Genomic DNA, 25,371 nt, shown 5'->3' on the forward strand with positions numbered 1-25,371 from the left:
CCAATTAGAAAGCTCAGTAAATGTTATTTTCTCAGTGGATTTCCTCTTGGGGATTATATTGATTTATTCTGAAAACACCGGTTTTCAGATTTAATGGATTTTTAATGATATTTTTCACGTTGCAAAAGATTTTTTTTTCAGCATGTCAGGCTCTTGACTTTACCAGCAAAGAGACATGTAAATAACAGAAAAATGTCTAATGTTGCTACCATGCTATGCAAATTCTGGGCTGCTCCATAGGGATCATTTCTGGAAATTGAACTAAAATGAAGCATCACTGGGTAACATTAGGAGCTACAGGGTTTTTTGTCACTGGGGGAGCTGACTGCATTCAATGTCTATAATTTTAAATGTCATCTTGGCAGTTGAATCTGTAATCACGTAACACAATCAAATATCTGATATGGAGAAGAACTCTCCGGTCAACTAGGCACTGGCAGTTGTAAATCTAAGTGATAAAAGAGGATGCATGGGCTGATTAAAGTTAAGAAGAGATGAACACTGTGGCAGGCAAATGTGATAATCAGAGAGATGCACCTCTTACAGGTTCTTTGGAAGCGTAGCAAATGCCAGGTTAGTCCTACATCTCCTGTCTTTTCCTATCAGTCCTAAGCAGTTGTCCTCTGCTCATGCTGGGTTACCATGCTCCTCATGAGGGACCAGAGGGCTGGAGCAAGTCTCCCGTGAGGACAGGCTGAGAGAGCTGGGGCTGTTCAGTCTGGAGAATAGAAGGCTGGAGTGAATTTGTTTTACAGAAAGGCATTGTGCAAAAGCCACACAGGAGAAAGAAATCAAGCTTGGTTGATTATAACCTGTCATTGAGAGCCTGCATGCTTTGAAGGGGTGGAAAATCCCAGTGAGCTGTGTAATAGAAATGTTTTGGGTGTTCGCATGCCTAGGCCATTCAGAACTAACCAGATCCCTGCTGACAGGTGTCATGAGATTTAAAACTTGCTCTTGGCTCTCTCACTTAATCTGTTTTTTGTTCAGGAGTTAATGGCTGCACTGGATGTCACATGTTGAAGGTTTTGTCTGCAGGCCTCAGGACTGGAAATGTCATTCTTTGCTGCATGAAATCTGACTTTCTCATGCATTCATCTTCTTCCTGCAGCTGGGTTTTTAAGAGACACAGCAAGTCTTAGGAAGCTCCCACAGAACTCTATGAGTAAGGCTGGAAGAGACTTGCAGAGATCTGCTCTGTCCCCAGGTCTTCCTTGTAGACAGATGGAGCAGATCTCCGCACACAGACTTTTGTTCCAACCTGCTCTAAGGCAGATTTCTGCAGCAGACTCTTAACACCTGTTTTTTTTCTAGTAAAAAGGTATTAAAGGTCAAAAGCTTCTGATACCTAATCTCCCTTGCTGGTTGCCTTATTCCATCCTTTTATTCTCCTGGTCTTTTGGATATATGAACTACTCATCACCATCCTTTTTATAATAATATTTTACACATCAATGATGTAAACCCTTCAGCTTCTCTTTTCTATGATAAACATTTTCAGACATTTTCTTTTGGAGTGTCTTTTGTAACTCCTTCTTCTCCTGCTCTTCTCAGCCCTCTCAGGCTTGTTTGCATTTTTTTTTCAGATATGATCTGTAAAACTGACATCTGACTGCAGATGAGAAATGCAGTGTTTCCAGGTTCAATAAAATGGTCACCTCCCCCTGTACTATGTGCCTCAATTTGATTCAAAGCATTGTAAATCTGATTTTAATCATGATTTAAATCAGCCAACAGTAAGCCTCATTTTAACTGTTTTGCATTTGTACTTAATCATTTTGCAAAGAAAGGTTTAACCTCCTTTATTACCATTGAGATAGAGTTTTAATTAAATATAGCCTTTGCAGTTAATGTTATACTTACTTTGATTAATCACTGTGCCTGTATTTAAGCAATTATGTAGCTTGTTACATATACACTGATCCTGATTCTTCATGTGTATGTTTTAGTATGAAAATAGAAAATGTTGACATTTCTTGTATTAGATAATTGATTTTTGCTGATGATTTGCATCGATTACAATGACGGAAAGAAGACTTCGGAAATGTTCTTCCGTTAGATAAAAAATAGCACCACATAGAAGCCAGCCAATTCAGAAGAAAAAACTCATTGAGAAATGTTTTGAAAAAAAGAATTAATGCCTGAAAGGCCTGTCTGTAGTCAAAACTGGTGGCTTCTAATCACTGTGCTACAAAAATTTTAGAACTAGTCCATGTCATTCTCTCCTTATTCTTAGAATAGCAATGGAAAGAAACATTCATGGTTTTTTTCAGCTCCAGATCAGTAGCTCCTCTTTGAATGGACTAGTTGCTTAATTGAGTTGTACTGAATGAACTGAAATAAAGAAAATATTTTCTCTGCACCTGCTAGGAAACTCCACATGTCAAAGGCTGGTTTATTGCTGCAGCACAACCTGCCTGAAGGTGCTCAGGGGCTGACTTTGATGAATCCAGTAGTTATATTATCTTTAAAATGTTGGCAGCAAATTTAGAGCTTGAATAAATTTTTGCTTTTATTTTTTTAATGATTAGAGGAGCTGTAAGTTTAAATTTACGTTGTTGTATTTTCAAAATCACTGTTGAGTATTTTTACATTTTAAAAGGAAAATGTACATTGTAAAAATGCTGTGGGTTTACTTTTTCATGTAAAATTAAATTAAATATGCCATTTAATAGGGTATTTTTACCTGAAATGGTCATGTTTGTATGCCTTATATACAATTCTGTGCTAGGACCTGATCCTGAAGCATTCATTTTTTGCTGCTCAGTGGCTGATTCTCTTCTTCACTTTTGATGCTTGTTTGCTATTGTCTGTATCAAGGAAGTGCTTTCTATGCCTGGGTGAGCATAACTTTTATACTTCGAAAAGAAATTATGTTACCTTCCACAAAATAAAAGCTTCCTCCCAGTGGCGTTCATTTTAACACAAGCTGTTAAAGTTTCCTATTCCATAGCATGTCTGACTTCCAGGTATTATACATAAAATTGCTGACTTTGCAGTAGTATTTATGTTATCATACCTAGGATTTGAGGTATGCAGCACAATAAAAGAGGTCAAATGGAAGGATGAGAAGTGAGCCTTGTGTTTCTGGTCTCCTCCTGTAAGCCAGTTATATTCAGAAGAGATGCTGGAATGGGATTCCCTGTTGAAGCAGGCACTCAGGCTGCACTCACATTAAGTAGTCCTGTGTGTATCTTTCCTGGAGCAGGAAGAAGGACTATTCAGTAAGCAGTTACCTGTATATATGTAATGTATGCAATTTCTGATAAGGCTTATAAGTAAACTAGAAAGTAAAGTACAATTTAAAAGCAGAAACTACAAGTTGGACTTCTGTGATATGGGAGAGTTATTTATCTCATTGCTGGAAGACTGAGGAAATGAAGCTGAGTTGTCAGAAATATATCCAAGTCTCTATATTCAAGGTGCTTCTATCTAAGACAATATCAGTGACAGATGTTGCTGGATGTTGGTGTGATTGTTTGAGGTGAAATTTTTCACCTGAGGGTGTTCTGAGAAATGCGCTCATGACTCCCCCAGAAACTGTCCCAGTCATAGTTTGAGAAGGCATATGCAAAGATACATATCTAATATACTGGGTACCTCACTAAAAATGACTTATTAGATTTGGTATTGTCTGTAAAACAATGCTTTTACAATAATTTTTTTACCAACATCTTAATAGAAAAGTTTAAGTGTTATTTAGACAAGAGAAATCTAAGTTCTTGCAGGCTTATCAAAAATCTCTGAATAGATATACTTAATTTATATGGACAAATGTGGAAATATCCTAAAACCTGCCTCTTAAATCCTGGATCTTGTGCCATGTGTCTGTATGACATGATGCAATGGCTTGTATTTTGGTAACACAACTGTATAAATACTCTGTCTTATTACTATACCCAGAATTTTTCTCATTAATCTGTCAGTTCTTTCAGTGAAGGAAAAGAGAATACAAAGTATTATGGACATAAAAGATAGCTGTGTCTTTTCTGCAAAATTTGGTGAACATGTTAATCTGAAAGTCTTGTTTATTGCTGTAATCTTCTAGGAAAATGTACTGAACTAAATATCTAGAGAAAGTAAAAAGCAGTGTTCCTCTTTGTGGTATTTAATGTGGTCCATCATAAGAGCAGTGATAACATAATTATGCAATTATTGGTATATTTTCCCCTCTGGAGGCCTTATGTAGATGATTACCAGTGCACCTTTTAATGAAATTGCTACTATTTGATAAAATTACTGCCAAGACTTGAAATAATTAGAATTCGCATTGCCAAAAGTCTTACATCTCCTTCCTCAGTTGAGCCTTTTCCAAATAGGCATTAATTCAGATTGCAAAGCGATTTACTGTTCTCCAGTTTCCTCGTTTCTCTTCATTAAAATTACCTTTTCACTGCATTTCAGAAAACATGCTTTCAAGCCTATGTTGCTCATTACAAGGAACATTCGTTCAAAATGGAAGTTGAAAGACACTGCACCTTTTAATGTAAATGTCAGCAAAGAGAAGTGAGAAGAAAGAGCCATTAAAGGAATAGATGGGGCGCATGACAGCTGAATATGAATAAACTGTGCATTAGTGTGCTTTTCATTCCTTCTAATCATTCTCCATACTTACTTCATAATTTGTTTATTTATGTGTCTAACAGCTGACAAAACTAACCGTGGGGACAGCTGGTTAATAAGTAATTTTGGAAATTAGAGGAAAGAACTCAGTAATTCAGTAGGAGTAAGAATCAGTCTAAATGTATAAATCTCAATGCTGACAAGCACTGTGGCATACAGTTGCTCTTTTTTTTGCAAATCTACTTGTGTGTGTACATACATACATATTTAGCTGTACTCTGTGTTTCTCTTTGAATGAGAATTATCAGGTAGCTGTTGTAAGCACAGACCAGTCCTGTTAAAAAAAACCAAACCTGGCAGGTCAGTCATGCATTGGGTTTGGTTTTATTCATTAATACATTGCCTGTAGATTCCTCCATGGTGGGAAGTTCAGGTATAAGGGACCACAGTGCATCAATGTAATATAATGAAATGAATGAATTACCTAGAGTAGGTTGTCACACACAGTGCTTCGAGATAAGTGACTGGGCTGCTGTAGTGCACGTGGTACTCCTTCAGAAAACAAACCCCAAAACAACAGAAAAAGCCCCAAATCCATGGCTTCTCAAAAAGGAGGATTTGGGAAGGTACCATACTCAGCCTTGGAAAGAAACATGGTGTTTGATCCTGCTGTAGCCATTTAGTATGTGTGCTAAACTAGAATTATATTCAGCTACATGTCAGCCTTTGACAAATGGCTCTATTTGCAGAGTGAGGGATGCCTGTCAGAAAGGGCAAGCTGCTCAGCAGGCAGGAACAATAGCCTGTTTGCATGGCTGGATTTTCCTCACCCCAGCAAGGGAAGTAAAGCCAGCAGGGAAGAGGAAGGTGTGTCTCTGTCTCTGGAAGGTGCACTTGCTTCCCCCAGCCCCTGGCCTTGAGCGAGTGTTGCGCTTGCATGCATAGGGCAGCTCTCACATGGTTGTGGAGGTCATGTGAGGAATCTGCTCTGCTAAGCCTGCTTCTGAAGTACTGAAGCAAAGTGCTGTTAGCTGCATCACTAATTGGTGTGACAAGACCCCCTGCAGGAGGACCTGCTGGCTTCCACCCACAAGCCAGGGATTGTCCCAGGTGCTCATGGTTATCCTGCCTAAAGATTCTGTGAATGTTTCTCCCAGAGACTGCGATGTACAGGGTCTATAGAGCTGACTGGATTTGGCTTCTTGCTACCTGTCTCTGATACTGGCTCTTCCTGATTCACCACATCTTGTTCTGGGGGATGCATAACCTCTCTCCAGGTGTAGCTGGGTGTGCCCTCAGTCTCCTAAGATCTTTTCTCTGCAAGTGCTGAGCACCAAGTGCCTCTTACATGTTCTGTGAAGTGCCCATGCCCTGTGAAGGGCATGAGGTGTGTTGTGGGGCAGGTCCCTGTAGGCGCAAGCCCAGACTATGGAGCTTAAAGGCCTCACTGCACAGGGGGTGCCTAGCAGCCACAGCCTCTGTAGTTCCTCATGCTCATGCCTCCACAGATGATAAAGACAACCTTTGTTCTAACCTCCTGCCACTTCCTCTCTTGGGTTTGCCATGGGTGGGAGTCAGCTGGCTGGTTCCACACTTGCTCTTTGTGTGGGAGATCTTCATTTCTCCTTGATGCTGTTTGCAGATGGAGTCAGCTTGGCTGTGCCTTTGAGTGCTGTGCTGGTGAGCTCCCGCCTCCTGCTCTCCACAGTGCCCTTCCTCTGCCCCCTTCCCTTTGGGGGTGAGGGGGCAAACAGGGCTGGCTGGGAAGACAGGGGTTGCCCTCATGCAGCTGGGTAAAAGTCAAAGCCCTCATTAATCCTCTACACTGGTCTACTGCTTAGTAATATATAGCTTCCAAGAATCCAAAACTTCAGCGTGAGAATGAGCTCGTGAGCTCTTTGTTTCTGCTTGGAAAACATGGCATTGAAGAGTCTGTTGGTCAGCAGATAGCACCGACCCTGGGAGATGGGTTAGAAACAAACTGCTTAGTTCTGCAGGGAAGCCTAATCAGCCTAGACTTAAGTATGTGTCCAGTGACAGATAATTTTTCAGTCTCTGAAAAAAAGTTGGGGCAGAAGAGACAGTCAGCAAGGATTTGTGTTCAGATATGCTGAGAGTCCGTAACACTTACAGGGACAATCAATCACGTGTTGCGTATTTTTTAGTCTATGTCTTTGAGGAAGACACTAGTGTGGGTGTTGGTATGGATGGTTTCTTTTGCTAGCCACCTTTATTCCCCACAGCCTGGCTGAAACAGTATCTGATGTAGCTTTCAGATCAAATAATTTAAAACTGACATTTGCCATTGCTAAACTTTTCATCTAGCATAAGGGAGAGTGTCTGTTTAGTGAAATGGAACAAAACAAGTAAGCATATGATACTATCTCTCCTTTGAAAAATCTGGGAGATTTTGTACATCAGAGTAAATTCAAGTTCTTTCAGTCCAATTAACATGAAAGTTTGACACTTTATATTTTTCCTTGGGGCATGAAATGGCAAGACTAAGAAAATGTAATTGAAAGGATCTTACATTCATGTCCATCATAGCATATGTCAACTGTCATAGTGGCTTTAACAAATAAGAGACAGAGTTGGAAAGGTGATATTCCTCAATTAGACCTGTGTGTAAATACTCTGGAGAGGATTGAGCAGGCTTCTGGCTAGGACCGCTGCTCTTGTGTAAAAGAGATGGTTTTGCTTCTGCTCTTCTTTCAGACCTACAGGGGACTTGTGTGTCTGAAAACACGTTCATTTTTTCCAGCAGTGCTGGGTATGCTGAAAGAGGATATTACTTCCCTGCAAGCCATGTGTTGCTGATATCCCTGGACCATTGCATCTACAGCAGTGCCACTACTTTAACTGATAAAGCATATCTCTTGTTTCTGCTCTCTTATGTTGTTGTAGATGAAAAACCACGGTGAGTGAGGTCTGTGTGATAGCCTTTGAAATGAAGCCAGTGCCCAGAATGTATAGGCACTGAAAAAAAATAGCCTCTCCAATTGTATCCAATCCTCATAATCTTAGACATAAGTTGTGGACATTTTGTCTCTTGAAGTTTAGCTCCTCTGTGCATTTATGATAGAAAAACGTTAACTGCTGTAGAAATCATGGTCAGGATCAGGTCATGGCCAGGTCACTGTTTTCGTTGTGCAGTGTTTGTACAACTTAAATGATGATGACTGTGAAGGTTATGGACAACTGCAAGAGGAAAAGGCAGAAGCTCAGAAGAGCTTCAATGTGTCCCAGCCCTTGAGGAGGCAGAGTGAGGGATTTGCCCTTGCTAGGCGGCAATGAACCTGTTGGCAGGGTGCTGCCAGTCCTGTGGGCTTGGCAGAGATGCTGGTACTGGATGTGAGCAGGTTGGGACTGTGCCTCTGCCCGGGCAACTTGGAAGTGGAAGGGCGTGGGATAAGGCAAAGGGTTTTCTGTTTTATTTTTCTTTGGGAGCAATCTGTTGTCCTATAGAGCTGCCACAAACTTCTTGTTCCTTTTAATGTTTAGATAAGAGTTGAAAGAGGAAGTGGCCACAGAGAGACTAACCTGTTGGCCTAAGGTTGTGCAGGAAATCTGTGGCAGAGCTGGGAATAAAATCCACAGTGTTTGACTCTTCGTCTTACTCCATGGCAGTCCCACATCCTTTGTTTGCTTGGCAGCTGGAGATGGTTTCCAGTTGCTTGTGAGCTTGATGTGGACTTGCACCTGATATGCTCTTCCATGCTACAGCAGTGTTGTGCTGAGGCTGAAAAGCTCCAGCATAAACTGTATTTTTTTTCCCAGGATGGTTCACTCCTTAGCCAGAGCTTTTGTTTTTTGCACATCCCTTAATTGTTACAGGAACATTCTGCTGTCCTTAATCATATCCCTGCAATTTGACCCGCATTTCCTATCAGTATTATCTACAGCTGTTTGATTTTCTAATTCCTCCAGCTTGGTTTTCCAGATGTTCCTTCTGCATGCAGAATTCACAACTGCTGTACTCCTCCTCTTTCTTCCCTTTCCCTTCATTTTAATGTATTTATATATTCTTTTTTTCAGTTACACAGCCTTGTTCTCAAGTGATTGTTCCCAGCATTGTAGTTTTTAACTCAAGTTTTTTATATTGCAAAGAGAAGTTAGGGTTGTGGAAGTGAAGCTCTTCAGCTGTAGGACTCAAATTTAATACATCCAGAATGGAACTTGGGCTGTCCAACTCTGAGCTTATTAGTTTATTTTAGTTTTTTTTTTTAAATTTGTGATTTATTTGCCATTATTAGTGTATTTTTGTTAGCATATAGTAACAACACCCTCTAGTTGTCCTTGAGGACAACTCTAGAGGGTCATCCAGAATCCCAGTGTGGTACCCTGGCTATGCAGCATGTGGGGAATGTTGAATGTGTCATGATGGGATCCACAATCTGTGGTCAACAGTGGGATCATCTGCACCACATGAGACCACAGGACCCATGTGGGCAGAAGACGGGTTTCCTCTGTTGTTGTTCTGAGTTGTTGCTGCGGTCAGGTGGACCTCACTGAGATGGGGACACTTAGCTGAATATTGAACTAGTACTCCACCTCCTTCTCAAAGGTATGAAGAGGTGGAGAGAGGGTGGGGGCATGCCCAGATTTGGGGTAGGTAACAAAGTAAGAATGCATACCCACACCTGGAAAACTTCATAGCAGTGGGTTCCTGCATCCCGTTGCTCAGAAAGTTTACAGTCCTGCTAGTGACTGGTAAAACCATGATCCCTCATGGGATCATGAACACAGAGCTCTGGGAGGAGACAGCAGACACTGTATCCCATGGGGTTTGGCACTTGGAGATCCCTACTACCTCTAGCATATATACTGCCAACACAACTGATTCCTGAATTATGGGTCTTGGTGTCATGGCTGTGATTACATGGTTGATGTTACTGGAGTCCCCAAGAGCAACAGCAAGCCTGGAAAGAGCCTCATCACTTGGGTGCTTTACAAATGGAGCAGCCTCAGACATGGGTCTGAGAAAAGATGAGCAGAGAGCAGATGGACACATGCTGTGGGGATTAGTGCATCGGATTACAAGTTGTTAGTTAAACTCTCAGATTTCTGTCACTTAATTATTCCTCCAAAAAAAAAGATAAAAAGTCATTCTCATCTTTCTAAACACCATTTTAATTCTCTTTTTAAAGACAGACGATATTTTGGTGCATAATACAAAGCAAATTTAATAGTCATTGTTTTTACAACCGGTTGTCCCTACACTGTCATAGTTTTTTTGACAAGACATTATTTTCAGAAGGCAAGAGAAAAAAACCCTTTACACTCTGGGAATCCTTTGCTCAAGGCATTATTGATTTTGTAAGTTGTTTTGCTGAGAATTCATAGACTGCACAAAAGGAACCATAGCAAAATAATCTCGAAATATAAGTGATACTTCACTGCATTGTGCTAGTTTCCTCTTTTTTTTTTTTTTTTTTTTTTTTTTTCCCCAGCTCTGCTACATAATGTATTTCCTGTGCCTCTGGACAGGTCAGGCTCTGCAGTGTTGTTGACTACCTTTAAAAACTTACTACTAACTTGCTAGATAGTCCTGCTAGTAAGTGTTGCAAAGACTTGAACTCATAACCAGAATGGATAGGATCAGGACTAGGGGAAAGAGCAGATAAGAAACATTCCATAAGAATATGAAATGATGTTTTTCTAATCTTTCTGGCAATTATTTTTTGTGGGATACTTTTTTATCTGGTCAGTCATGTGAGTTTATATAGGGGATTAGTAGAATTCATGGAAAATTTCTGGTGGTGCTGCAAAAACAGGCATTGGTGGACTTGTCTATTGGTTTTAGCACTGGTGAATCTCCATTGGAGGGAGATGGGGAGAGAATGAGGGCTTCTTCCAAAACCCAGAACAAAAAGTAATTAGTCTCTGCAGGTGGTCTGGTCATCCTTTGCTTCCTACTTTGTGGTGGATTTGTCAGGAAGAGGAGCAGTTACCTGACCTGGTCTTAATCCAGTATATGCCATAAGAACAACTAAAGCTGTGAGATGAGTGAATTAAGTCTGGAGTGTATAACCTCATCCCAAGTAATTATCCGATTGTTTTTCCTGAACGTCTGTTGTTATCTGTGTGGGTAGGGAAATTCAGCCTCTGAATGGAGCTGCAGAGTGTGTTTTTGCATGCAAGTGGAGCTGGGTTTTGAAAAATGTTCCCCCTGGCTCAGGCATGGCTGTTACACGTCCAGTCCAGCGGTGCAAAGCTGTGCTGTGCATCAGAGGGACATGGACGTGAGTATTTGTAGGACTATTGAGCTGGCCTTCATAAGGGTAAGGGTTTTTTACTGCAGAACCTGTCAGCATTTACACACAACACAGTGATGATATGTATTGTTTGACAAATCCATCCTCAGGTCACAGGTCAATTATGACATTAATCTTTACACTGTGGCCTCTAATGGGGCCTTTTTCCCTCAGCAAACCTGTTGGTGATACCCTACACTTGACCTTCCCACAGCCTGTGCCCTAGGGTTGGGTGCGTAAGTGGGTTCCTGGAGAAGCCCTGAAGGTTTTGTCTGGGCAGTTTGGAGCCTCCACTTACCCCGTGTGTCATTATTGGGCTGAGGAAATACCCAGGAGGGAAGTGGAGGGAGCAGTTCAGCCAGCCAGGCTGGCTTGGCATTTCCTCAGAGGCAAGTAAATGAGTTTGTTCTCCGTGTAGCTCTGGACACTTGGAATGAAGCCACCTCTTGCTGCAGCTGAGGCTGCTGCCGAAAGAGGGGGAGCACAGCTCGGGCCAGCAGGCTGGTGTGCGCATCCCCGCTGCCTGCGCCGTGCCGGGGCTTGGGAGCTGAGGCCAGGCCACAGCAGCACATCACCTTGAGCTGGGGAAGGAGGCTGCCCTGTGGTGTGATGAGGGCACACACACACACTGGTGTTTGCTCCCTGGCAGGGTCTGTGTGAGCTGCCCAGGATTGTGCTCCTCAAGATACCGGGCAGTGGGGGCCATCCCAGTCCAGCGCCTCCCTGGCAGGGCCCAAGCTGAGACCTTTCCGGCTGCAGGCATGGAGTGATGACAGTGAAAGTTGTCCGTATCTTCTGCTTTCTCAGTGCTCCCTGACTGGTTAAGCTAGTGCCAGAATAGCTATACCACACCACACTTCTGCTGTTTTGTGCAGCTCATGTCATTTGTCACTTGAACTGCCTGTGGTCTGTGGGGAGCGCGCAGAGCAGTCTTCCAAAGAGGCCCCCATGAATGACCTGGATGGCTGTTCAGGAGCCCTTCTCAGAGGTCTTTGCCCTCTGTCTTCTCACATGCTGGAAGTTCCTGGTTCTGAACTGAGGGGTGTGAAAATCAGAGGTCTTCTTGCCTCAACCCTGCTGTCAGACACCTCTTTGCCCAGGGCAAAGGATTTTTCCAGCTTTCCTGTTTACCATTCTACTGCTGAGTGGGACTTGTTCTTCTGAGATCTTGGAGTTTCACTCTTCTTGTTTGAGCTACTGTACCACAGCTCAGACACACACCTGCACTTCGAGGTAGCAGATCTGAAATGAAAAGCTGTTTTTTTCTGCCTTTTTCTGGCAATTTTTATTTCTAGGATGGTTGTTTATGTGTTCAGTCATGGAAGCATATATGCAGGATTAGTAGACCTCCTGTGGAAAATTGGTTGGTGACACTGGAGGAATGAGTGTCAGTTGAGTTTAACACTGATAAATTCTAATTCCAAGGAGGGCTCCTTTTAGACTACAAACAAACAAAGTAATTAGTCTCTGCAGGTGGTCTGGCCATGCTTTGCTTCCTACTCTGTGGCAGACTTGTCAGGAAGAGGAGCAGTTACCTGACCTGGTCTTAATCCAGTATATACCTTAAGAACGACTAAAGCTGTGAGATGAGTGAATTAAGTCTGGAGTGTATAACCTCATCCCAAGTAATTATCCGATTGTTTTTCCTGAACGTCTGTTGTTATCTGTGTGGGTAGGGAAATTCAGCCTCTGAATGGAGCTGCAGAGTGTGTTTTTGCATGCAAGTAGCATTTTCACTGGCATGACTCTGCTACGACACACGGATGTTGTACAGTCTTGTACAACTGTGTGGCATGAGCAAACAGCACAGTTATTGTAAGCTAAGGATTACTTGTAGCACTGAAGAGCTACTCTGAAAGGGGAAGGGTTTGTTACTGCAAGATCACCTCAATACTTGCCTATGTTCTTCTGATATTCAAGTAGGTCCAAAACAGTGAGAATTTCTCTGGATTTTTGACTATGAACTCCATTTTTGTAGGCTCACTAAGACTTTCAAATCATGGGTATGCTAACTCAGCAACCCCCTGATTGGCTTGCCCTAACAGTAGAGCCAAGGAAGCCAAATGTGCTCCTTTCTCTGTGTAGACAGTTGGGAAGTGGTTGGGAGCTGTGAACTGGGGCTGCTAATTTTATAGAGGTTTATTTTGTGAGAACATTTAAAACATTGGGTTAGGGCGTGCTCAGAGAAAAAGAAGCTAAATTGTCAATTAGAGCAGCTTTGGTGACTGGGAGATTGGTGCCTCAGTGAAACTAATTTGGTAGCATTGGGATGGAAACTTGAAGAATGTTTTGCATGTTTTTTTTTTGTAAGAAAGGTTGAATTGGCACTTCAGGTAAAGAAACAAGCAAGTATGGAAAGCATGTTCTGATGCCTTCATTAAACTGGACACTTCTAATTCAAGAGTATGAGTAGAGCATCTGAATATGTGAGAGAGCAGTTATAAAAAGATAACTGTTGAGCAAGGAAACTTTAGTTCTTGGCAACATACTGAGTAAATGACAAAGAATGATTAAAAATGCTGCCATGTAGGATCAGACTCATATGTTCTTGAATTTAATTTTTAAATAGCTTGGGTCTGTTCCCATTCAAAAGCCAAACATTGTAGAAAGTGGTGTATCTGAAACTTTTGTTTCCAAAGGATTTTTAGAGGCCAGTTTCCACCTGCACTGGTTATTTTCTCTGTGTGCCAAAGGTCTTACAAGCCAAAAGGTGTCTGTAGAATTGCACAGTCCCGTTGCAGCTTAGTATTTTTAAGAAATAAATCCCAAAATATTAGTTGCACGTATACAGCTATAAATAATAATTTAGCTGGAGAAAAAAAATGAGAGTGTTGTATTGACAGACCTTCTATTTTGTGCTTTTTTTTTTTCCCAGGTGGTGCACTGTCCCATGTAGAGTCTTTACGGGTTGTGAATAAAGGGGAGGAATTAAGGCTGACGTGCAATGAGGAGGGACCTGTGACTTGGAATTTCCAGAACTCGGACCCATCGGCAAAAGGGAAGAGTTCCAACAACAAAGAGTGGTACACCAAAAATGCAACAGTCAGAGACATAGGCAGATACACATGCAGAAGCAAAGGGAGTATTGTCTCCTCTTACTATGTTTTTGTTAAAGGTAAATATCAATGAAGGCATTATTTTTGCTTCCCACCCCTCCCCTTCCCCCCCTGCCCCCCTTCCATCTCCACTCCCAAAATAATAGGACAATAAATGTTGGAGGAAGGACTGAATTTGAAGTACAGCAGGAGAACACAATCTGGTAGAATAAATCTTCCTCCCTGTCCAATAGGAAGAAACCTCATTCTCTGCTTTGCTTGCAATGGCCTTTGTCAGCTGCACAAAGTTCTGGATGAGTTCTTCTTTACATCCCCATTAATTTTGTGGTAAAGTTTATCCAAGCTCCCTTTCCAGATGTGGAAAGTGACCCTTTCCTAAGTGACCTGATTCTGTTGTATGAGTCAGTTATATAGTGAAGAAGCAAGAAATATGTAGAAATGTCTTTTTAATTCTATGCCATCCATCAGTATGGAGTTATGTAAAGTTTGGTCCCAAGCTTTTAATTTACTGAGGCAGTCAGCCTAAAGGATTTGGTCTTTTGAGACTGTGCTCCCAGGCCTAAGCCAGCAAACATTGATGATTCCTCTGCCTTCAGCTTCTGATCTATCTTGTGACTGATCAGAAATGTCTCAGACAGGGAAAAAAGTGCTTCTGCTCTGACACATTTCTCAATCCTTTTTTGCTCTTCTTTGTGCAGTGTTTTCTTCAGATTTCTTCTCTGCTGATGTATGTCTACATCAGCTGCTGCCGAGCTCACAGTTTACCATGCCTGGCACTTTCCCAGGAAAACAGTTATTTTGCTTCTCCTTCACATAACTCTGGTGGTCTTCCTAACCTGTTGATGGAAAAGTCCTACAGCATCATTCTTGAAGACAACATTCCTTGACCATCAGGGGTTGTCTCAAAGAGCCCCCTCTGAACCCTGCTAGTCCTTTGAGAATTACTGCAAGGTTGTTCTCCAAGACAGGGAGATACCAGCACAGCAAAGGTTATTTTTGTGGGGGAAGATGTCTGGCATAGCAGCCGCACAATTTAAATAGTGCTCCTTTAACTGCTCCTGAGTTCTCAAAATAGCCATGCAGCTACCGTGGATAAGTTTTCTTGACTTTCTGTTTTTCTCTGAGACTGTGACTATAGGAAATCTGACATGTATTTTACCTACATGTGGTAAACAATCTTCACTTTACCTACCCTGATTTTTCTCCTGAAGGTTATGATAATTATCTGAGACAGCTATGATGGTAGAGATTTTTTTGCCTTCTGTTACATGAGTGACTCCTTCATGACTCCTTCACCTCAGGATCACAGGCAGCTCTCCTGAGCATGCTTACCAAAGCATCAATGAAGTTGTGTGGCCCTCATGCAGCACGCCATTATCTTTTTTCTCAGTTGTGTGCAAAATGTGCAATTTTAACTTTGACAAGTTCCTGGCAGTGAAATAAGTATGTTTGTTAGGTTGACCATCATTTTGCATCAGGCATGGTTTAATGACATCTTACCTCACCTGTAATATGCTGCCCTTTGCTCTGCTGCTTGTGGGGTTGCCACAAACACCCCATTATACTTTTCTGCTTGGAGAGTGGAGTGAAGAGAGAACAGGACCAAGAACCTCTATCCTACATAGTGACACCTAAAATGATGGCATCTGTTGATATCTTATGTTCTTCTGAACATACTAAATCCAAATTTCTTCTGTTTCTGTGACCAAGAATGACACAGTGACAGACTGTGGATGTGTACCTGCTTCACCTTTCTCTTTTGGCAGAAAGTACCTGTGTATATCTAAAAAGCATGTTTTTTTCCTCATCCAAGCAAGCCTAGTTCAGACTCCTTCATAAGAGAGAAAAACTTCTTGATTTTGATCTCAGTTTTTTTCAGATGGAAGCACTGATAAGCACTGTAATATCTTGTGTTGGAAACTGTGTTCTGGGGTATGCCCAGAAGGCAAGTGCAACCCAAGACATCCATGAGGTAGAAGGCCATGAAAGGAAGAGCATGACCATGTGCAGCCTTGTTTGTGTCTGGGTACTCTGTAGGAAGTCCTTTCATGTCTTCTCACTCTGCTGTTCCCTTCCACATGGGGATTGAAGATGCAAGGGGAGCACCTCAGCAATTCTGCTTGCTCCAGTCAAGGCCTTGCCTGCAATTTCAGCTGTTAGTGGAACAGGTCTTTGTTCCTGCTATTTTCAAAAATTTCTTTCATTTTTTGGTAGTTGCTGGGAGCCATACTTTCTGCCTAGTGAAGATATCTTGGTTCAGTCCATACTGGAGAAAGGGGGACTGAGTAGAAAGCAATCAGTTATGTCTGTTAGCAGGGGCATTTAGATGAGCACTTTTAATCCATCCTCTTCCTGCTCAGAAGTGACAGCTAGTCATAGCATTTCTTTTAAGATCTCTGTGTCCAAAATGTCACATTTTGGTTCTGTTCAGAAATGATTTAGGGTTTTTTTTCATTTCTTAGTAGTCTCCATCCTCTAATTCTAGACTGATGCTTCAAAACCTGTAGTTTGTGGGGCTACTTGGGTGGTAATATCAAATTCAGCTAAAGCTACACCCTCATGCTACACTAGAAACCAGCCAGTAACTTCTCTGTTCAGTGATGAGTAACCCCTGATGTAGTGAATTGCTTACATCAACATCCCAGGCTTCATTTTCAGTCTGGTACTTCTTGTCTTAAACCAAATGCACATTGTGCATCATCTTAAACAAATTCTCCCAGTCTTCCTTGGTAAGCCATGGTTTGTTGGGCTCTGTCATTGAAGTTGTAAGTAAGTTTGCAAAAAAGAAAACTTTTCTCTCTGTTTTTGTTTTTCAAATTCGTTCTGCTCTGCAGAGAGGGCAGATGGAATCTCAAATAAACTTTTACAGAGTGTTTGTCATCACACATTCCTTTATTTGTGTGTTTGCCAGCTTCTTAGCATTTCAAGGTCATGGCATATCACGGGACTCAACTTTGGTTGTAGAAGTGTTTAAAGTACTATATGTTTGTGTGCTGTGGTTGGCTGAGATTAAATGCTATAGGAAAATTACCTTGTGAAAGATTGCGTGATTATTTTTCAGTCAGATGTGCTGTTTGTATGCCCAGTTTTTCTTCTAAGGAGGCTAAAAATAATCTCTGCTTTCAGGGAGCAGAGAGAAAGAGAGAAGTTGTTTGCTGCTTCCTCTGGTAGCAATGTGTGTTCATTTAGATTATGTATTTTACAGAAGTAAAAACCATAATTTAGGTGCTTTTCAACTTCCATTTGCTCATAAATTTCTTTCAAATCCTCCTGTGGGCATGAAACCTTACAGCCCTGCCACTAGCTGAAAGCAAATTGCCTCCAGTGGTCTGTGAAAATCTGTTGTGGGGATATTTTGGACCTAAACAAGGCAAAAAATGCCCTCCATCTCCAAATAAAAAAGCAATAAGATTATTTTAGTGCACATGATTCTTTAGTGTATCTGGTATGGAATGCTACTGCATGTCTCCTGCCACACTGCTTTTTTAGGAGAAAATTTTATGTCTCTTGGTAAACATGAATTAGGCAATACTAAGTTTTACTGGCTGAAAGTAAAACTTTCTTTGACAAGTGCCCAATTGTAGAGTTAGAGTAATCAGAAGTTCCCACGCCAGCTTGTCTGACAGATCTTTGTGTTTCTTCACAGATCCAAATGTGCTCTTCCTTGTTGATTCTCTGATCTATGGAAAAGAAGACAGTGACATCCTGCTAGTGTGTCCACTGACAGATCCAAATGTTACAAATTTCACACTGAAAAGATGTGATGGAAAACATCTCCCCAAAAATATGACGTTCATTCCCAATCCCCAGAAAGGCATTGTTATAAAGAACGTACAGAGGTCGTTCAGGGGCTGCTACCAGTGCTTGGCCAAGCACAATGGAGTTGAGAAGATATCAGAGAACATTTTCTTGAATGTGAGACCAGGTAACACAGGATTTGTGCCTTCTTGTAGAGAACCTGATTCCCAGGAGGTGTAGAGAAGGGCTGTGAAGCCCCACTGCTGTCCAAAGCAAAGTGGTGAGCTCAGAAAACTTTTTCTGGGCAAGTTGTGTCTGGGCACAGATTGATCTTGTGACACTTAGCTTGTGGCTGTGCCCAGAAGGTTTGATGATGATGCTTTATTTTCATGATGAGCTTTATTTTCTGTTCCTGGCGATTTCCAGGCATTTTTAAAATCATTGTAAGAAACGTGGATTATGCTGTTAAATTCTGAGGGCAAACAACCACCCTGAGGTTTGTACTGGTTTGCACTGGCAAAATTATTTCAGTGCCTGACTCCTGTGTCTGTTGCCCACAAATGACAGTAGCAGGAACTGATTGATGGCATTGAAGAAGAGGGATGTGGTGGACAGGCAGAGCTTGTGGAAGGAGAAGGTCTTTTCTTCATGATATTGAGTGAAGATGGTCACAACAGCAGCCATGTTCACAGATGATGACGGGGTGATAATGGGGAGTGCATTGTGGCTGAGCTGCTCCATGCAGCACTATGCTCGGCAAACCTGTTGGTGATACCCTACACTTGACCTTCCCACAGCCTGTGCCCTAGGGTTGGGTGCGTAAGTGGGTTTGGGAAGCAGGAGATGCCCTGAAGGTTTTGTCTGGGCAGTTTGGAGCCTCCACTTACCCCGTGTGTCATTATTGGGCTGAGGAAATACCCAGGAGGGAAGTGGAGGGAGCAGTTCAGCCAGCCAGGCTGGCTTGGCATTTCCTCAGAGGCAAGTAAATGAGTTTGTTCTCTGTGTAGCTCTGGACACTTGGAATGAAGCCACCTCTTGCTGCAGCTGAGGCTGCTGCCGAAAGAGGGGGAGCACAGCTCGGGCCAGCAGGCTGGCGTGCGCATCCCCGCTGCCTGCGCCGTGCCGGGGCTTGGGAGCTGAGGCCAGGCCACAGCAGCACATCACCTTGAGCTGGGGAAGGAGGCTGCCCTGTGGTGTGATGAGGGCACGCACACCCTGGTGTTTGCTCCCTGGCAGGGTCTGTGTGACCTGCCCATTCTATTTGGAGGTGGGGCAAGAGGTTGAGGAATGAGGACCATCTCAAGTGTTTAAGTCTTTTTTTTCTGATGATTTGGAAATTCAGCATTGTCACTCTTAGTATTGTAATTACTGTGCTGCAGAGTTGATGCTTTGGTGGGTAATGTTTCTGTAGTTATAACCACAGCACTCAGACCCTCAGATGTGAGCTTCTGGTACAGCAAGACTGAAGAGGCATCCGGGAAACAGGGAGCTGTGCAGGAGTACTCAGACATACAACAGCTATGAAAGCACAGGGAATGTTTATGTACAGCCCTTCTCAAAACAATGAGGGGCTTTATGGACTTAGGGCTTTTTTTTGGATGTCCAGAGATGTTTCTGGCAGATGAGAACACAGAATGCCTTCTGCACTGGCATCCTTCTTTCATTTGGGTACTGCTGGGTGCTGAGGGGGATTTTTGTGTGAGCCTTTATGTCTAAAGAGAGCAAACATGTTTCTTTGTTCTCTTCTGTAGCTTCTTACAGCAACATGAGGAAAACATTATTGTTAAAGTACGAATGGCTGAGAAGCATGGGGTTTTCCTAAGTTTTGTACAATTTACCCAAGATAACTACAAAAGTTATGTCAGAGGCAGAAAGAGAGTCTGGAAGACCTTGTCTGATACATGCTACAGTCTGATACATTCACAGTCTGTCTTCCTGTGTAAAACCCCTACAGCAAAGTTAAGTGGAGTATAATAAAAGAGGAAAACTTGAAGAAAGGATAAAGAAAATAGAAAAAAACCCATGAAGGGAACAGAGGAAGAGTTGAAGAGCTTTGCAGAAGCAGGAGACACATAGTCCTCAGATTCACCTGACTGTTGACAAAAGACATTCTGAAACAGAGCAGGATACAGCTACCCCACATCTGCATGTGTCACCTGCTTCTTGGGTGACAAACTCTGAGCCACCACTGTAAGCAGAGGCTGTGGTGCTTTCAGGCACAGGTTTGCAGAATTCCTTGAGCTGTACCTGTCCTTCTTAGGCTGTCCATCAGGGACCTGTCAGACAGTACTTTCTGTTGGCTGTAGTGTTTTGTAATTAAAATCTGCAGTTAGTGCTGGGCTGCTGTTCTTCAGTGACTGATCCTCACTGTGTTTTCAGTTCCAGAGTGCTACTTTCTAATCACTGTCACAAAATGAATAGTCTCATTGGTGGTTCAGCATCATTCAGGTTTCTTCATACAAGTGGCTATGCTCTAACAAGTACTATCTAACTTTTAAGTGTAATTTGAAGCAAGGTTGAAGCAGAAATGTGCTTGTTGTAAAGGAACAACTGTGTAATATGTTAAAAAATTTGAATACATCTCAGGGCCTTGATTTTATTGGAAAGTTAATTAATGACTGTTGATTTTTATCCTCCCTGGAAGAGCTGAAACTAATGAAAAGTAATAAACTTCTAAATTGTTTTCCAGTTCATAAAACTCTACCTGTCATCACCTTATCAAAAAGCTATGAGCTTCTCAAAGAAGGGGAAGATTTTGAAGTTACATGCATAATCACGGATGTGGATAGCAGTGTAAAAACTAGTTGGATTCCTCACAAAAGTGGGGTAAGTTCCTTTAATTCATGTATCATGTGTGCCTCAGTGCAGTACACAGACTCTCTGTAGACATTCACATGCTTGTCTTGGGTACCTGATGCTGTGTTGATTTGGATTTGTTGCATTTACAAAGATGCAGTATCCCACAGACTGGTGAGAGAGTAGCAACTGTCCTGTGCCCTTGAGGATGTCTGGGAGGAAAAGCATCTGCATGGGTTTCTCTTCCCAAAAAGAAATTAAAGTTAGGCTCTTCAATGTGAAGTTCAGGTGACCTCTGTTGGGCTTCCTAAATACGGAAGCATGGAGTGCCTACACATCACATTGCAATCAATGGGAGCTGCAAATATCAACACATGGACTGCAAATTACATATTCTAGTTGTTATCATTAACAGTAAAATACCTGCTAATTAGCATGGGGTTGTGCGTGACAGGAATAGTAGTAGGCATTCATAGGAATGATTAATTCATTTAAATTACATGGTGTGCCTCACTAACTGGAAAAGCTCTGAAAAATGAACCAGTGAACTGGCTTCTGTCTGCCAGTGATAGATGAAGTTACTGACTGGCATCACCAAATTAAATTATTGAGAGGCTCAGTGCTCCAGAAGTTTGATACTGGCCATGCAACTATTCTGCAGAAAAGGGGCAGAGAGATCCCCTTCCTTGGTAAGCCAGTGTGCTGCCAGCTGTGCCTTTCAAATGAGCAGCAGGCATTGGGTTGTTCTTGAGAACGCTTCTTGATCTTCTGGGTATACCTTGAAATTTAAATTAATTAAAAGCCCTTGTGAAGACTTTTTAGTAATTCCTACCCTATACTTTCCCATGCTAATTGACTGATTTTTTACTGCTAACGGTAGTGACCAGAATACGAAATTCTCAGCCCATGTATATGGAATGCTCCTGTGGTATTTGGATAAATCACATCTCCTCGGGCACATAACAAACAGGAGTCCTGTTCCCTGGGGCTGGCCATGCTGTGCTTAGTGAATCCACCAGCTCTGGCAAAGCTGTTCTTGCTAAGTGCTCGCTGCTCCAAAAATCCCACTCCACAGCTCTGAATGTTGAGAAGGTCTAAGTGACATGAAGGTGGCTTGGGAGATGCAGATCTGCTTTCGTTCCTGTTCAGGACCTTCATCTGACAATTTAATTTCTTCTCTTATTCCCCTCCCTTTCGTGTGTTACAGATTGATGAAATTGAGGCCTTCCCTTTATTTTTTTGTGCTTCATAACTTTTTATTTAATGTGTAAAAGCCAAAGGAAAGTATTTTCCCAATAAGTTTGACTTTTCTGTCCTTTCTAGTAAATAGTAGGAGCTGCTTGAAATACTGACTATCAAAGTAAATTTTGTATTGAAAGAGAATGCATAAATCTCATCTTTAAGTAGATTCAGAATTACATTTGTCCTGAATAGATGAGAGAAAAAAACCAAAATGCTTTTTCCATGTATGACTGAAGTTATCACGACTTTGGAAAATTAGGAGATTGGCTATTAGCAAGCACATCCATACTGAATATACTTCTCTTCTGATTATTATAAGTCAGGAGGAATCAAAATTGCATTGAGAAGCCTTAATTGTCTCGAAGCTCTTGGAACATCCAAGAATTGCAACAGTTAAATTAGAAAATCATAACAAGTCTAGGTCTGCATTTGGTTTAATCAGTGTAAATTCTATCACTCTTTCCAACCATACCAAAAGTTCTCTTAGAGACTAAAGTCAGCATCTCAAAGCATTTATTTTTTCTGTGCTTATGTATAGAATCATGACATATTTAAGAAAATGAAGTTTCCAATTTCCTTTAAGATTAATAAATTTATATTGCTGTGGACCAAGAATCAGAGTGGGTACCAAAGGGAGGATGCTGTGTGTAGCCTGCTGCCAGCAGGGCTCTCTGCAGCATGCCTGCAATCAGGAGATGCTGTGGCCTTGGAATATAGAGCAACGTGGTTAAAATGAAGCCCCAGGATGTTAAATTCTCTCCTGTCATTTGCTGGGAAGCATTGCAACCATTAGAGAGTTGCTGAACTTCAGGCACCATTTGAGGGGTGAGCCATACTTCTAAGATGCAATGACTTTGTACAAGAGCTTCAGCTTCTGAGCATTAGGAAAGTCAGGACCCAGTGATCATTTTGCATCAAGCCCTACAATTAGAAGTGCTGTTTGTGCAAATAAAACTTTCAGTTGGTTGCTCACTCTCTCACCAATACTCACCTCAATATTGGAAATCTAGCCAGAATGAGCTAGGTCTGACCTTGAGCATGACAGCCTTGTTGTCAGGTAATGGAAACATTTGAAGAAGCTAGAGGTCTAGTTCTTTTTTTTCTTGGGTTGGTCTCCTCCATTTGGCTCTCTTGGGGCAGGTGAGCATAGTCCCAAATTCACCCCAATCCCACCCCATGTCCCTCCTCATTCTTGCCTTAGAAGGGAGCTTAAGGAGAAAAGAAAAAAAAAAAGAAGAAGGGGAGGGGATAGGACTTAGGAGAAGACATTGTCTCCTAAAGGCAGCTGATCACACACTTGTTTTGCATGGAAAGATTCTAGTGACAGGTTTGTCGTGCTGGCTTACTATTCCGGTTTAAAGTTATGAATATTAATATGAAAAAGTTATAATTACTTCTATTTTTAATTTATCTAGGAAAGATGATGCATACACAGTGTTTTAGATGTTAATTGTTTTTTACCGACAGTCTGTTACAAGCAAAAGCAGAAATGTGCGTGATTATGGATACGAAAAGAAATTAATGTTGAACATCCGTTCAGTGGGAGTTAATGATTCTGGAGAATTCACATGCGAAGCAGAAAACTCTTTTGGAAAAACCAATGCCACAGTAACCTTGAAAGCTCTAGGTAAATACTTCTTGTAGAAATCTTAACATTTCTAAGAGCAGGAGATGAAAAGTGAGAACACTGAGGAGTATTTCCTTCCCTCTCTCTCATTTTCCCCAAACTTCAGCAAGTTAAGTTGGTTTTCTGTAAAGGCTACTGCTGATGGGTACAATATGGATGGGTCAGGAAGTTGTGGTGTGTATGACTGCTTTAATTTCTATAACCTTTTGCTTGTTATTGGAAAGTGATACTAGAACAAGCACCCAACAGTGTTTCTGTCCCTCTGGTTTGTCTCATCCTTCCTGGTTTAATCTAAAATTTAAACTGGTTTTAAAAAAGCAACTAACTTATCCACTTCTGGTACTGTCCCAATGCCCAAGTAATTTGGCAGCACAAGTGCAGAGCACATCTTCAATACCTGCCTTCCAAGCACGGGGAATCTCACTGACAGTGTGTCAGTGTTTACTACGTAGAAGCTGTAGCTGTACCTCTATTTAAAATAATGCTGTGAGAAACATTGTGGTGCACATAGACAGCATGAAATTGTTCTGGAGGTCACCCCCTTGTTAAACCCACTATCCATCACTTCTACATGTTTTGGATCATGTCCCTAAACAGTGAGCAAACTCCCTTCCTCCTCTTGTTTAATAACAGATGTGTTTAGAGTCTGCTATATATTAACTTGAGTGACACACAGTGCCTTTTGAATTTTAAAGCTGCTGAAACCTGCTCATTTAATAAATTGAGTACAATTAAGGACATATTGGTATAGTTAATAAGATCATTCTGGTCTGTGTAGTTGCTACAACTGTTTCAGTTCCATTCAAAGGTGTAGTAACTAAGGGAAGTGTAGCCCTGGATTCTTTTTTTTCTTTTCAAATCCGTTTTTCTCTTGCACAGACACGCACTCCAGCCACACTGCTTGTTTTGCTTTCCCTGGTAACGTAAAGAAAACAGAAGTGTTTGACCTGTGTGGGTCAGATCTTCAGCAAACAGGCAGAGGTTTGAGTGCCCTTAACCTTGCTTTGCTGGTTGAGGGGGTAGGGCTCACAATGAAAAGGATGTTTTCCTCATTTTTTTCCAGGAGAGACTACATTCATATGTAAAAGAGTGAAACAGTGTGAAGTATGAAAGAAAATCTTCTCCCCAAGGGGATCAATGTGAAAGCTTTTATTATAAGAGGAGGGAAGTTCTTCACTACAGAAATTCCTAGTACTACTACATATGCAAATGTAGCTTTAAAAAGGATTGACTTTGGAAAGTCTGGGGTTTAAAATAAAGCATGGCATTATAAAAAGTAGGAAATAAAATTTTTGTTTAGTAAAATACGAAGTTTGTATTTAATAAAAAATGCCAGAGAAAAGATGGAATATTTCCTTTCTGAGATAGTTTTCTCTCTCCACCCTCTCAAATTTGACTTTGATAAGCTCCAACTTTTGGATACCTTTCACCATTTATTGTCAAACTGACTATATTTACCTGAACTGTGCTGGCTCCCATGGTCCTGGGAAGTGGTGTATGGTGTGTACATAGAGAGAGATCTGGGATTGCAATAGATACTAAATCGCTGTGGCTTTAACATTAGCCAAAAGTTTTACAAGAAATAATGTGTATGTTTTGTAAAATTCCTATTTGCTTTTTGTATTGGGTAATTTATCTAACTGTAGAAAGTACTAGAACTGCATTACAGGGACTGATAGCATTATAATAAAATTTTATTTGAAGGGAGTTGGGTCTGATTTTGAATATAGCTTGCACAGGGAATCCTGTGTTTATACCGAAAACTGAAAAAAGCACTGCAAAGGTACTGCAAACCTTTAGTTGCCAGGTTTGAAATATTTTCCTCTTTGCTAATGATGGAGACCATTTTAGAGCATACCTGCCTGCTGTGAATTTACTTTATCCTTTCTTCTTCAAAGCATCTGTCAACCGCTCTGGCAGATCCATATGCTTTTACCAAGCCCCACTGGCTCTGGCTTTCCCAAGCTTGGGTGCCCAGCTGGCCACAGCAGTTTGATTACTAGAAAGTGGGAAGAAGCAGAACTCTGAGATTGACTTTAGGTCTGAATTCAAGCTCTCAGTAAATGTGTTTCCTTGTAATTGCAATCTGCCTGTC

At 41.6% G+C, this 25,371-nt stretch overlaps 1 protein-coding gene across 1 annotated transcript in view; it reads left to right on the forward strand.

Moving 5' to 3' along the window:
• Window positions 1–25,371, forward strand: part of KIT (KIT proto-oncogene, receptor tyrosine kinase) — a 55,437-nt gene that overhangs the window by 4,524 nt on the left and 25,542 nt on the right. Inside the window, exons 2-5 of the mRNA XM_038136044.1 lie at window positions 13,693–13,932; window positions 17,520–17,798; window positions 20,301–20,437; window positions 23,117–23,276. Coding sequence (XP_037991972.1) covers window positions 13,693–13,932; window positions 17,520–17,798; window positions 20,301–20,437; window positions 23,117–23,276 — 816 coding nt within the window. The remainder of the gene's footprint in view (window positions 1–13,692; window positions 13,933–17,519; window positions 17,799–20,300; window positions 20,438–23,116; window positions 23,277–25,371) is intronic.

Source organism: Motacilla alba, chromosome 4 (genome assembly GCF_015832195.1).
Source record: "Motacilla alba alba isolate MOTALB_02 chromosome 4, Motacilla_alba_V1.0_pri, whole genome shotgun sequence".
In the NCBI taxonomy this organism is placed as follows: Eukaryota; Metazoa; Chordata; class Aves; order Passeriformes; family Motacillidae; genus Motacilla; species Motacilla alba.